The sequence below is a fragment of the Catharus ustulatus genome, chromosome 7 (assembly GCF_009819885.2).
Source record: "Catharus ustulatus isolate bCatUst1 chromosome 7, bCatUst1.pri.v2, whole genome shotgun sequence".
Classification (NCBI taxonomy): Eukaryota; Metazoa; Chordata; class Aves; order Passeriformes; family Turdidae; genus Catharus; species Catharus ustulatus.
Window position 1 is genome coordinate 29,600,541 of NC_046227.1, and position 14,671 is coordinate 29,615,211.

General features: G+C 43.2%; 1 protein-coding gene across 2 annotated transcripts in view; it reads right to left on the reverse strand.

The window, feature by feature from the left end:
- LOC116998601 (protein mono-ADP-ribosyltransferase PARP14-like) overlaps positions 1-14,671 on the reverse strand; it is a 46,734-nt gene that overhangs the window by 14,046 nt on the left and 18,017 nt on the right. Inside the window, exons 1-13 of one of the 2 annotated variants that reach the window (XM_033064480.1) lie at positions 12,175-12,453; positions 10,633-10,769; positions 10,508-10,541; positions 9,299-9,535; positions 8,515-8,751; positions 5,215-7,445; positions 4,487-4,717; positions 4,031-4,252; positions 3,517-3,580; positions 2,320-2,463; positions 1,484-1,558; positions 584-781; positions 142-426 (exon numbers count right to left, since the gene is read on the reverse strand). In XM_033064480.1, the coding sequence (XP_032920371.1) occupies positions 142-426; positions 584-781; positions 1,484-1,558; positions 2,320-2,463; positions 3,517-3,580; positions 4,031-4,252; positions 4,487-4,717; positions 5,215-7,445; positions 8,515-8,751; positions 9,299-9,535; positions 10,508-10,541; positions 10,633-10,769; positions 12,175-12,367 (4,288 nt within the window). In that variant the 5' untranslated portion in view covers positions 12,368-12,453. Of the gene's footprint in view, positions 1-141; positions 427-583; positions 782-1,483; positions 1,559-2,319; positions 2,464-3,516; positions 3,581-4,030; positions 4,253-4,486; positions 4,718-5,214; positions 7,446-8,514; positions 8,752-9,298; positions 9,536-10,507; positions 10,542-10,632; positions 10,770-12,174; positions 12,454-14,671 lie in introns of those variants that run through there. The other variant, XM_033064479.1, reaches the window with a different exon arrangement.

Sequence of the window (14,671 nt, forward strand, 5' to 3'; positions counted from 1 at the left end):
TTAACTTTATAGTTAATGCTTGCCCTTTAAAAAGACACAATATCAGATCAAACCTTAAAAAATATGAAGCTTAATCTCACCCACACACACACATGCAAACGTAGCTAATAAGAAAGAACTTCAACTCTGACTCCTTCTTACCAGTATTTCCAGTAAAAGTAACTACAGCAGCACATAATTCAGGTATCATTTCCACACTGAAGTCACCACCATCCTCTGACAAGCCACTGATATTCTCTACCAGCATAACTAGTATGCAATCTTTTACTGTCTCCTTCACATTTTCCAGCACCACTGCAGTGGGAAGCAGGGATCCTTCAGAGTTCTCCACTTGGCACAATCCCTGGGAAGTCTCCACTTGCCACGGCCTCACAACCAGATCAATTTTGTTCAAGTGATGCTTTCGCTGCAAAACTTCTTGGGCATCTAGTCCCACAGAAAAACAGAAATGTCACAGCAGAGTAGCATGCTAAACAATACACTAATAACCATTTCTGCTTGGAGCCATGCTCACAGAGAAATCCTGCACCACCAAAGGCCTATTTTTAAAGGGAGCATAAGCAGTGTAACACCCATAACATACCTTGCTCCTTCTCAAAGGTGATGATCACTTGCTCATCCTTTTTGACATAAGACTCAATGTTTCCCCCACCAGACTTTCTTTTATTTTCAAAGTACATTTCCAAAATCTCATCTTCTATTTTCTCCCCAAAGGCAGTGGTTACTACTACAGCAGAATTGCTAGAGGTTGATTTCTCTGCTTCCAATTTCTCACATGATTCTGAAATAAAAGATCACACCCTAATGCCTTAGGCAAAAGTTAAGAAAAAAACCAAGTTTCCCATCTTCCCATCTTTCACATCACTTTTTGTTCAGATCACACTTAAGGTCAGGGAGAAGAACAGGGTAAGAATCCCAAACAAGTTAAGGATATCATGAGTGGGAGTTGCTGTATCAGCAGCACATAGGGAGGAAATGCTTCAGTTCATCACCAGGCAAGGACAGCAGAAGTAAAAGGTACAAAAGTTTCTCCACCAGAACACAATGAGGGGAACCAGTGCTCCCCATTCACAGTTCCAGACAGTGTTGTGGGTCACCTGGGGTCTGTATCTGCTGGCTGCCCTGGCTGCTCAGGGGTCCCTGGGGTACACAGCTCCTGATGCTCTGGCACAGGGCTGCCCCAGCAAGGCTGGCAGCAGCTGGGCAGGTCTGGGTGGGGACAGCCTAGCAGAACAAAGGCCAGCACCCACTGCTGTCCCCTAAGGAACTGACCTGGCTGAGGCAGTGAAGTGGGGGCTCTGAGGGGACTCACAGAAAGGAAAAAATACATTTATTTATTTTAGCCTGGGATCACAATTCCTACACTACATTAGACAAACAGCACAGGCCACGAGTGTGACCAGGGTACTGCTGCAGCAGAAGGGTCCAAAAAACCAAAGAAGCAAGAACACAATGGTCACCACTGGGTAAGTGACACACTTACCTGTCTTCTCCTGCTCAGTACACACAGGAGTCTCCTTTTTCTGGCAGATGGGAACAGACACCTGGGGTTCATTAACTAGAGATAAATGACAATGGTTTCTCAGTTGCTGGGTACTTCAAGAAGAAAACGGACACATTAATGTACAGGAGCTAACACAAGTTTCATTTGACACTGTCAGAATCACAGACGTCCACAGATTCCTCTTTTTAAACCATATGTTGAATTGGTTATAGGAACACTCTGAGCTCAAGAAGCCTTGGGCATAATGCTGCATGAACCACCTGAGCAGGTCCTGCCACGCACTACAGCCCTTTCCTCTCACAAAAAGCTGCTCTGAACATGAGAAGTGCTGAGGATGCCCGCCCTTGGGAAGGAAGTGCCTTTAAAAACAGGGACTTTTGGAAGAGCCTCTGTCAGGATGCATTCGACGCAGCATGACTGCTCAACTTCCTAGTTTAGAACAACAGGAAACGCAGTTACATTAGAGAACGGAAGACAATGGTAAGATTGACCAAACTGCTTTTCCAGCCTGCGCCCTCAGCCCTCACCTGCTCAATCAGCCCGCTATGCACAGGCAGGTACTCGGAAAGCAGAACTCAGCGAGCTGTGTGTGTTAGCCCCGTGTACAAGGATTACTTCTGTGTGTACTGATCGTCACATACTGATTAGCTGGGTACTGGCCGTGTGTGTGTGTCGGTCTGTCCGACCGCACCCTAGGAATTATTACATCGTGTTTGGGATTCGCAAAGTTTCCCTCGTGTACAATTCTCTCCTGTACCCCCTTCTAAAAACTAGCCCAGATTTATTGCTAAGGAACTACATATTCAGTATAATACCTGTTTTGGCATCAAATGATGAATTTGATATGTTTACAATAACCTCTGTATCCTCCTTGGTAATATCTCCGCTAATTGCTGTGATGGAACCAATCCTCATTTCATGCACACCCAATACTTCAGCAGAAACAGGACTAATGCAACCTGCAAGGGAAAGAAAAATACATTAAATCACTTCTCCTTTGGTTTGGAGTATTATCCTCTTTCACTGATTGAAATTTCTACCTGTCCTTGTAAGGAATATGCTCTAGATGAGTTTGATGGATGTAGAGTGTCTCTGTTTTAATCTTTATCCCATTTCTGAAAGCTGGAAGGCACAGTATTCTTCCTATTTAAATGCTGTGAAAGTGAAACCATTTCTATTCCTGTAAATTTACACAGTATGAATTCAGAAAATGGCTTCAGGGCTTAGCTGATCTGATCAGTTCTGTAACAGTTTCCTGAATTAATTCTTACAAGAAATGGAGCATCCAGCTTGAGTGTGGCCAGTAACAGAGATCTGATCATATCCCTTTTGTAAGTTATTTCATCTTTACCTTCATGGATACAAAACTATTCCTTTCTTCTAGTCTAAACTTATCTAACTCATATTGTAACTGTTCCTTTCTTTTTGTTTAAACTCATTTTTATCTGCCTACTCTAAACTTCTCTCTGATACTCAGCAACTGAGGAGGAAGAGCTTTATATCCTTACAAATAAGTCTCTGCCCTTGATGCAGTACACTCATGTTTTGTCCATCGTGTCCCACTGTTGTGAATTAATAAATGCAAAGGAAATTATCCACTCTGTATAGATAAATTTACATGTTTTAATATATATTAATATACATATATTAAATATAAAATGATATATATATTTATATGTAATATAATAAGTAGGATATTAAAGCTGCAAAAATACATGTTATTTATGGCTTGTTTGGTCAAGTGATTGCAAGTTCTTATAATTCTTTGAGCAGGACAAACTACTGTCTCCTATCAGAACACTCTCTTTGTTTTGAAGAGACTCACTGAGAGTTCAGCATGCCCTCAACAAAAGAAATTTCTCCTAAGAATTTTGCAAATGACATTTAACAATGCAAGTCCATTAGGAAGGAAGAAAAATGTCCTGTGCTCTGAAGATTTTTCTTCTGTTTCCTGATATACATTAAAACCACTTAGCAGTATTTACATTCTGTCCCACCCCTATGCAACTTACTTGGCTGTGCTGCTGCAGCATTGCAACTTTCATCTGCCCTAAGCTCTAGTTCAGTGGTAAAAGCCTAAGAAGAGAAAAAAAGTACCCAAAATAGTATTTCACAGTATGTACACGATGTTTCTGTAATTAACATTAACAGTCATGCAGCTCTTGCTGAGGCACCTCACACATTTTATGGTCATATTGAAGTGTTAATAGCAGTGGAAGACGCAGTATGGACAGTGTGATAAGAGATGGTTCCAGATTGCTAAAACTCCTCTGTCAAAAGATGAGGGAGCATCTACAGGCATTTACAGTGCCAACAGCAAGACAAATTTTGTCTGCAGCTTCTGCTTGCTGAGAGTTTTCATTTCAGACACTGGAAAGACATCCCATTGTTACAAGACATCCCAAGGCCCACAGCAGTTAGAAAGTGCCAAATTATTCCCTTAGAAAGCAGAATAAGTAAAACAGATTATCGAAGTGTAACAAGAGTAGTATGTTACAAAGACAGCTTTGTCCTGAGAAGAACTACCTGAATGCTATCAATATCTTGTGGACTCAAGAGAAAATGAACTTCCTGCAGATTCTTCCGATTGGGACAACTACTGAACCTGAATGCCAGATCAAACATTAACTTAGAAACAATGGTTTTAGGAAATCCAAATCCTCCAGTCCAAATAGCTGGGAAAGCAATCGATTTCAGCCCAAGTTCTTCAGTTTTCTCCAAGCAGAAATTGATTACATCTTCTAGGACCTGTAAAACACACAAAGGTACTTTTTCTCCTAAAGGCATAATTTATTATTAGTTCCAAAGAAACTGGTATGACAAGCAGCTCTGAGTGCATCAAGGCATCTTTAAGTTCACTCCAACAGAAGAAAATGGAGTCAAGTAATCTAAATTAACGAGGTTTATACCTGTAATTTCAGGACAGATCCCAAATAAATATGTAGCTGGGAAGGACAAGGGGGAGTAATAATTAAAATATACCTTCTCTGTCTGTCCTCCTTTCCACTTGGGCAGTATGGCATGAAACATGGACTTGCAGGCCATATCACATCCGCTGGTGCAGAGCACACTCCCAGGACCAGCAGCCTGACTTTGTACTGCAATGTCAAACTGAGCTTTGAGAGCTGGTCCAGCTTTTCCCAGCAAGGCAACGCAAAGGGGCCCCACACCAAACTTCAGATCTGTGCCAACACTGTTGACCACAACATCAGTCTGCAACGAGATTATAACGAAAATAGCTACAGTCAGAATTCCAGCAAAAATATACACCAAGATTAAAAGCCCTATCAATGCAACACACAGCAAAAGAAACAAGATGCCAGTGGATACCCAAAACAGCAGCCCAGACAGGTGCCTATTTCCCCTAATATCCAAACACGATAGCTACTTTTACAAAGCACTTTAGTATTTTCCCTTTTGGAAAAAAAGAAGCAAACTCTTCTACACGTTGGTCTTAGATCTGGAAAACAAACAAAAACTAGCTGGGAATTGAAACATCCTGAAATTCACAGCTGCCCTCTAGAAATGGTTGCAGTGACAGATCTCAACCTACACTCAAGTTTTGCAAGCTTGCATCCTTGTTTAGCTAGCCCACAGCTGTACTTTCCTTATGTAGCAAGTGCTTGTAAAACTTACTGTCTTTTCTTTTCCATTCAATTTGAAAGATCTTACCATCAAATTAGAAAGGAGTCAGAAAAGTAAAGACTTACTGTGGCTTCCTGAACATTTTTCTTCTCCACACAGATGCAAAGTCCTTCATTTGTTGTAATCATCTTCAGATCCCCTTTTCTATTCTCCTTCTGGGATTTTTTCATCATCGGACATTTTGGGGAGGATGATTTAGCTGAAAATACTTTTTTAACTGCCTCGCTCAGAGCCTGAACGATTTCTTCTGAATTACTCACAAGATGGATCTCCTTCAAGCTGCTGCCCTCCATTAATTCTTCCAAGGTCTCCTTGATGGAGGATACAATTGAATCTGCACACACCTGTGGTGGGAAGCCAAAAACCCCTCCACTTATAGCAGGCAGAGCTATGGAACGATGGTTGTATATTTTAGCCAACTGCAGACACTGTTTCACTGCCTTTTTTAGCAACCACGTGCACTTCTGTGACTCCTTCTCGTTCCACCTGGGCCCAACAGCGTGGATGACGTTCTTGCAGGGCAGTTTCCCGGCGCCCGTGATCACTGCGCGGCCGGGCTCCAAATTCCCGAGCTTCCTCACCAGCTCATCGCACTCCTGCTGCAGTGCTGGGCCAGCTGCTCGTGACAGGGCGTCAGCAAGGCCACCAATGCGTCTCAGGTCTTCATTAGATGCGTTCACCACAACATCAACGGGGTAGTCACACAGGTTACCTCTATACACTCCTATCACAATTCCACCTGGCAGGCTTTTTTCATAGTAGACCTTTCTTTTCACTTTATCATCAACTTTTCTACCCTTGTGTTCTTCTTCCTTAATCCTAATGAAACAGTTAAACTTCTGTTTTGCTTCTAAAACACATAAATCTTTCCTCTCAATGAAGAACTCCTTTGCCCCTGGTTTATCAATTGGCACATTTCTTGAGTAAAGGGATGAGACAATTTTTTCAAACATCATTAATGCTTCTGGTAGTTCTGCTCTTGGTCCCCTCAGAGAAATGCATGGTGTCTTGGTGTTGAAATGTACTGTCACACCTTTCTTCTTCAATTCTTTACAAACACCAGACATCATATTCTCTACAAACTGCACATTCACCACTGAAGTAACTGGGATTGCTTTTTCAATTACTGTGTTTCTATCTACATAAGCATTAAGTCTCTGATAAACCTCTGTTACAGACTTAGAAAAGCCAGCAATGATCATTTTATTTTCTTTTCCAATAGACTGCCAAGTGATAACAATTTCCTGGGAAGAATTATATGTCTGGATCGAGGAGAGAAGATTCTTCCACTGATCCTTTTTAACGACTTCACCATCCTCCACATTGATGCACTTGTATTCTAAATCTGTTTTTATTCGCTTTTCTGCTTCTTGAAGATCTTTGGGAGCATCTCCATATAGCAACACAGACTCATCCTGAAGTTCATAAAAAGCGTTAATTTTTTCCCTAATGAATAACATATCTGATGTTTTTTTATTGTCTACAGACTGTAGATAGTGGAAGACATGGGGATCAATGGTAACTGATGTACATGGCATACTCGATAACTTTTCCAGTAAGTCAGATTTGATTTTATATACTTCTGCAGGTAATCCATACAACTGAACAGTCTTTTTTTTGTCATCATAGAAGAGCTTTAGGGATGGGTATTCCTTCTGAATACTCTCTTCTAACCCAGCATTGTACAGCACAGCATACTTCCCTGGGATCACTGGCACAGAAATTTCTATGCTCTGTTTTTCCCTTTCACTTTGCTTCATGCATTTCCTCACTTCTTTTTCTGCACTGTCCACTGCTGCTCTGTTGCCTGCAATCACCACCATCCCCTCAGAAACATCAGTTATGATCACAGCGTCTTCTGACAACCTTTTTTTCACATCTTCCCAACCTGATGAACTGACTTCACATTTTATAGCTATGTAACATGCCATGATGCGCGAGAACTCAGCGGAAGCATCTTGCTGCCAGGTCTTGAGCAACTTCATCATTGGCTTTTTCTGCTTGCAGAGAGATGGTGATGGGCACAACATGACTTCTGGGCTTGCACAGTCAGCCTGGGGCCATTGGAGCTCAGCATGGCAAACTGCCATTTCCTGGTTTATGTCTTGGGTCAGATTGGCATGCCTTTGTAAAAACTGCCATACATATGGGTCTAGGGGCACCCCAATGGGGTCTGGCATCTTGACAGCTGGTCTTTCTTTCCCATACAGAGCTGTTCCCAGGGAGTGGTAATATGGATACACAGAAATCAGTGTCTGATCCAGTAAATGCTGCTTTTCCAAGACCATGGTTAGATCTAGAAGTTAGTGCACAAACAAACATATATCATTAATTTAAAATCAAGCAAATGTCTCTGTTCTTAAAACAATTACATTTATTTTCCTTTTCTTTTTCTTTCATTTCAAAGAGCTGTTTTTATATCTTTCTGATTTTCAAACTACTCTGTAGGGGACAAGATAAAAAGCTTGGCTCCAACTTGTTTGCTAAATGTGCTCATATCTGCATTCCCATTCAGAGCTACACCTTGCGCCTTTCCCAAGGAAACTCCTAAGAGTAACGCCTTATCAACATACTGCTATGAAATACACCTTAAACTCAACATAAAATAAAACTCTTAGTGCCAGTGCAGTTTTACTTTTTTGTTGGAATAGACTAAGCAAAGAAATGATAACACTTGCAAGAACTTAAATCCCCATTACAATGTTCCAAATTACATTTCAACTTAATGTACAAAATATTCTTCAGAAAATCCCGAGAAGTCATAAGAAAATCATGTGGCAGATAAAGCTTTTTCTCAAAGTACATTCACTAAGCCAGGAGTTTCCTAACAGATATATACCAGAAGTTGCACTGGGACAAAAACTGGACAGTGATTTGAGGAATGCAAGAAATAGTAACAAGATTGTTCTTTAGGTCTGTTCTTCCCTGATAATGAAGATATTAGACTTAGCTTGAAATGAGGATATTTGGCCTTATTTAGTTTCTGAAAGTTATCTGTACAAGCTGAAGTCATTGACAGATTCTGCTCTGTCCCTCTACATGTAAGTACAATTATTTTTATATTGCATATAAAGACCTCTGCAAATGAAGAAAAAATGCCAGTGAGAAAAACCCATGCAGAAGGTAGGTATTTAAATATCTGGTAACAAAAAAATCAAAACAAACAAACAAGCAAACCCCCAATAGACACTGAAGCCCTAGACATGCAGCAGTGTTTCTACATCCAGAGCCCTTCCTAGGAACAGGGCAGTGTGCACTTACTTCAGCAACAGAAAGCCAGGCTTCTCCTAATGCCCACACTTGCAGTAATTGTCTTGCAGGCCATCTGCCTGTGAGTACCTTGGTCAGGCAAAGGACAGTGTTACCTTTGTGGTCACAGAAGGTAATGATGGCTGAGTTCTCCTCGGGGAAGAACTGGACATCTGACACGGCCGCGCCTCCGTTCCGCGCGTTCTCAAAGTACAACGTCAGGTAGTCTGTGGAAATGCTGTCTGGCAGGTTCTCAACCTTGATGCTCTGGGTCGATTCAAGAACTCTGGCAGTCATTTTGAATTCTCTGACTCTCTTGTGTTGTGAACATTTTTTGACAAATTCCTTAGCATCTGTAAACAGAAGAGCAGTATGAACTGACTGTGTTTTCCTGTGTCATTATGAGCCCTGGCTGTCCCTTCAAGGCAGAGAAATGATCAGTGTACTCCCTGCATTAGGAACAAAACTGTCTCTGGTGCCAAATAACTCTGCATTGTAATAAAAAAGGGGAAAAGCACACAACCATGTTACTCTCTGCTACTCACTACCACTGTGTCTGTCCCCATCTCATAAGTATACTGTCTTATCTAAAGGAGACTTTATATAATCCCCACTCTCAGTGCACTTTTAATTCTTCTTCATTTAATCGAAAATAACATAGAAATGACAAAGCATTCTTATTCAATTTCAATTAATAAAGATGCCACAATTTTCTTTTTTTTTTTTTAATATTTGGATCACAGGCATCTTTTTGGAGATGTATATAAGACACTTATCTTGAGAGACCCAATCCAGATAGTTTTTTAAAAGTTTGGGTCTCTAATGGGAGAGGAATCAAACTCTGTAAGCTATTACTCATGCTTATACACAGAAATTAATAATGGTGTCATCCTGTCTTACCAATACTTTTTATAAAGGTCACTACAGCAACATTTTTTTCCGGTATCAGTTCAACAGTAAAGTCAGCATCTACATGCAGGTCACTGATGTTCTCCAACAGCAAATGTAAGGTTTTTGGACAGCATCTCTCTATGTTCTCAAGTACCACTGAAGGTGAGGCCTCTGCAGAGTCAACCTCCTCCTGAAGTTCACTGTTTGGAACAAAACTCTCTGTTTTCTTCAAGGTTTTTGTATCATCTGCAGCAGAAAGATAAGCCACATAAAATGTTAACCAAAAATAATACTGCAGGGTACCACTGAACATTCTGAGATCCAAAACTGCCCGGATGCAATATTCTGCAGGGTTGCAGGCAGCTTTTGGTGGTACAAAACCAAAACTGAGTAAACATGTCCAAGGTCACTGGTACATCTCTGAGTCAGAGATTAACTAAACTAAAATTCATTGAGATAATAGCCCACAGCTGCTCAGATGTTGGTAATGGTTGGGAGAGACCCTGCATCCTCTGCATCTGTTTCTTAGCCCACCTGCAGGCAAAACAAGCCTGAACTTGGCTCAGGACATCCACAGGCACCACAGGCCACAATAGCTCTGAGTGACTTGATGTAAAATTTCCTGATGACCACTGTGCCCTGCCATCAGTGCAGCATGGCAGTGCTGGAGGGCCCATGTGCACAAAAGGCTGATAGGATGCAACATTTTGCAAACAGAAAATAAAACAGAGGTGCCCAGTGAGTATCCCAGAAGTCCAGTGTCTGCCAGAGACAAGCACATCTCCAGCTTTGCAGACAGGTGAGGGCAGAGATGTGAGAGAACCTCCAAACTGGAATGACCAACAGGCTGCCTCTGCCTGCTCACCGAGGTACAAAACCTACTCATACCAAACCCATAACATCCAGACAACAGCCTACCACCTAAACAAGAAAACTAAAGAAATAAAAAGCAACATTCTTCAGATGCTAGTTACTAATTTCTAGACTGCTGAAGGAGTCATCTCCTCCACTCTGTCCAATATAGAAAGTACCAAAAAGCCAAAACTGAAAGTCAGGCTGACCCCATGAAGCAATTGAGAGCAGTGTCTGAAGATTTCCAAGTTCCTCTCTAGTATAACTAAAAAACAGATGACAACTTGGAGAACTGGAACCCCTGTGTGGACAAAAGACCAACATTTTTGCTTTACAAAGAATCAGCACATGATGATAACATTTTACCTTTTGTTTGAAGGCTGCTCATGGCATCCAAAGCCTAAAATAAAATGAAAGTGAAATATCAGTGACAGATTAGACACTCTCATCACTCTTTCACAGCTCTGGTTAGGATTACAATTTTTATTCACCTTTGTAGGAACTGATTTTTCTTCCAATGTCTCTTTGGTAGCTAGTGCTGTTTCAGGCTCTGTGACAATCAACCTCAATTTTCCTTCTCCTCCCAAATGCAACTCATGAGACTGTCTCTCAAGAACTCGTTGTTTGACTGAATAAAAACAAGGAAATCCTGTGAAAATCTGAATGGAATCAGAGCTTTACATTGCATGGCACTTTCCCAGCATTACCACACTGTGGCGGTTTCAGGAATGGTATTCCCCAATTTATTGTTCTCACTGAACCACGCCACACCCGCCGCTCGCTCACTGCCTTCCCCCTCCTTCCCCCCGCCGTGGCAGGATGGAGAGGAGAACTGAAAGCACAAAAACGTGAAGGATTACAGGACGAGATGAGAACAACAGACTGCAAACAGCAATGAAGTAAGAAAAACGAGCAGGAACAACACCGGTGCTGATCACAGAGTGCACAACACAGGTGAACCATTCATGCGCTGACAAAACGCCGATAAATCCCTCCCAAATCCCTCCCAAATCCCCCCCTTTCCGTGCCCGCAGAGTATGGGCAAGCGGGATCCAATGTCCCCAGGGACCGGGCAGTGCCCTCCCGGCTCCCGGAAAAGTTAACCTCGCCTTGGCCGGAGCATGGATACACAGATATACTGTCCCGCAAAATTGAACAGCTTTAAACTCATAACGCTGACGCAGCATGCACAAGGCTTTCTTCCTCAAAACAACCGGAAAAACAGCAGAGGACATTACTTCTGCGAAAAACCGCTAGAGATGCTGAACTCGGCTCTATCACGGGATCTTCCACACAGTGCCGAAATGGCTTGGGGCTAAATGCCCTGAACTTACCAGCAGGGAGAGCCAGCAACTGGGAAGCATGTCAAGGCAAGAAAAGGAAAAATTGTATATAGGTATCTGTGCGTTTCTGCATATATGTTCACGTGTATGTGTACATTTCACTCAGCTGCAGCTAAATCCTTTCCAGCTTGCTGCATCTTTATAAAAATGTGTGCATGTTACAGATGTCACATTTTTACACATATCTGTAACTAATCTAATTGTCAGATTAATATAAGATTTATTATTCCGAGCGCAGTTTAGAGAATACTAGTGCGCATCAATATGAGTACGTATGCATATATTCCTCCTTGGATATATTTATTCGCTTACAGCCTTTATGCCAAGCACAATCCAGAAGCTAGTATTAAGCACCAAATCTAAGCATATATATAAGTAAATAGCATATTCTGAATCAAAAAGGACCCACAAAGATCATAGAGTCAGACTTCTGGACCTGCACAGGACATCCGCAGGAATCATGCCAATTCTGTATGTACAGAAGGGGATGCATACGACACATTATATCCTACAGACACTGCACACCACCAACCAGACGGGATATAGTGTTACATCGTACGCAACAACTACGTCAGTATGTATGTTTTAACTTGCAGAAAATTTAGACTTGTGAGTTACGACCCCAACACAACAGGGAGCTCCCACACGGATCCACATCCCCTCGCCCCTCATCCCGGCCCGGCCGCTCACCCTCGGGGCAGGTGAAGCAGACGATGATGTGCCCGGTGCCGGTGCCGGTGCGCAGCTCGCACTCGCCGCCGCCCGAGCGCTTGTGGCTCTGGAAGTAGCAGAGCAGCTTCTTCCTGAGCGCGGGTGGCGGCTCGGTGGGGCCCCAGTCCCCCCGCACCAGCACCGGGAAGGAGCTCGGCCCCTGCCGCTCCATGGCCGCCGCTTCTGGCTCCGCTGCCCGCCCCCTCCTTTCGCTTTCGCTTCCCGGCCGCGCACAGGCCGCGCCTTTTCCCGGCAAGGTCGTGCCTATTTGTGCCTCTGCTGCCGCCTCTCGCGACAGCCCTGCCCAGGCCGCCTGCTCAGCACCCCGGGCACAACCGCACACCTGCGCCTTACGGTCCTCTCTGCCTCCGGAACATCCAAAGCACCCCCTAAGAACACCCAAAGCATCCCCTACAACATCCAAAGCACCCCCCTACAACATCCAGAGAACCCCCTGGAATATCCAAAGCACCCCCTAGAACACCCAAAGCACCCCCTGAAACATCCAAAGCACCCCCCCTAGAACACCCAAAGCACCCCCCTAGAACAATCAAAGCACCCCCCTAGAGCATCCAAAGCACCTCCCTAGAACAATCAAAGCACGCCCCCAGACCATCCAAAGCACCCCCTGGAACACTCAAAGCACCCCCCTCGCCTTACCAAATGCCCTGCTCGCCCCTCTGCCGCGGTTGGCAGCCCCTCTCACTGCTGTTCCATGAGAAATTCTTTCCCCCACTGTCCAAAACCCCAATCCACACACAGAGTCGAGGCATTCGATTCATCCACAGTTTTTACACAGAGAGGGGGCTGGCTGGCAAATCCACAAAGCCAGCATGGCGACTTCCAAAACTTTTCACTCTTTGTACATTTGAGCAAAAAAATGCCATTAATGTTCATTGGCTACAGCTACTTAGTTCTCTTATTAATTAGTATTCTATCTTCTGTTGGTTAATGATTCTCTTGCTTCTCATGCCAATTAGTTCACATGCTCAGTCTTTCTCCTCTTTTGGGTCAGTGGGTTTCTTTACTCAGTGGTCCATGATCTTCCCATGCTGAAGTTACCTAAACCTAGTAAAAGCTGATTCAGCACACTGCTGAGTTGTCTTTTTTAGTTTTTTCCTTATCTTGAACCTTCTGCCAATTGTCCTTGTGGCCTGTAAATTCTGCATTCTTTGTGCCCACTATCAGTGATAAATCCTTCTTCCCAAGCTTTTTTAACCTTCTCCTAAGTCTCAAATCACTGGAACATGTTGAACCCTAAACCTTAACAAGGCAATTCTACTAACAAGTAATTTGTTTTCCTAATACCTGGACATCAGTTAGAGCTTACTTGTTAGCTACCTGTTTATTGGATGAAATTCCTTTTTTATTGATTAAACTTGAAAGCATACAAAGATCAAACACCAAAGAACATGGTTCCTTAAGAAAGTTTTTACATATTCCACATTTTGCATCATTGCTGCCAGAGGAACAAGATCAGGGTGGAACAAGTTGTGTCAGAGGAGATTTAGGTTAGATGTCAGGCAAAAGTTCTTCACTCAGAGGGGTGGTTGTGCACTGGGACAGGCTCCCCAGGGAAGTGGTCATAGCACCAAGCCTGACAGCAATCCAAAAGCATTTGGACAATGCTCTCAGGCACTTGGTGTGACTCTGGGGGATGTCCTGTGCAGGGCCAGGAGCTGGACTTGATGATCCTTGTGGGTCCCTTCCAATTCAGACTATTCACTGATTCTTGGTTCCTTTGTACACTCCTGCCTTTGGCCTTTGTTAGAATAAATCCATTTGGAAAAGCAGCATCTGTCACTCATGGCCTGCACAAAGCCCAGGGTGACAGATTTCTGCTCCAGGTTTGATGCCCGAGGCACCTGTAATGCAAGCACTGGTGAAAAAGCACCTTGGTGTGCCCTGCAGCTTCTTGTGGCACTGGGGAAGCTGAGATCTGATGCAGTACTGGCTCCTGGAGAGAATGGCCAGCCTGGTACCAGTGACCCATCAGCAGCAATGAAGCACCTGGAGCCATCTCCTCTGGCTCCTGGCATGCTGATGAACCACTGGCCACAGGTATTTGTATGGGGATTTAATAGGTTTATTCACTGTACAAGCAAAACTTAAGACTTTTGGCCCCCCATACCAATACCTAGATTTCCAGCTCTAGGTTAAATTGATTTCAAGACACTCGATTTCAACAGTCAGCAATTTTCATTGGTTAGAAAACTAGTAAAAAACATAGTAAAAAGCAAAAAAGCCCAACAGGAAGGTTCCAGCGCTGTCGCAGAAGGAGGGATGGGATGGGTGCAAATGCACAGCCTGAGGTTTGTGGCTCTACAGAGACACTTGCAGATTCATGTTATTTCACACCACCTTCCCTAGAAAAGGTGTCCCTTGGCCACAGTTACCTTACAGTATGCTGCTCACACGGACACACCAACCCAAGGTAAAAGTTTAACAGTAACCTAACTACATAAAGAAAGCATTG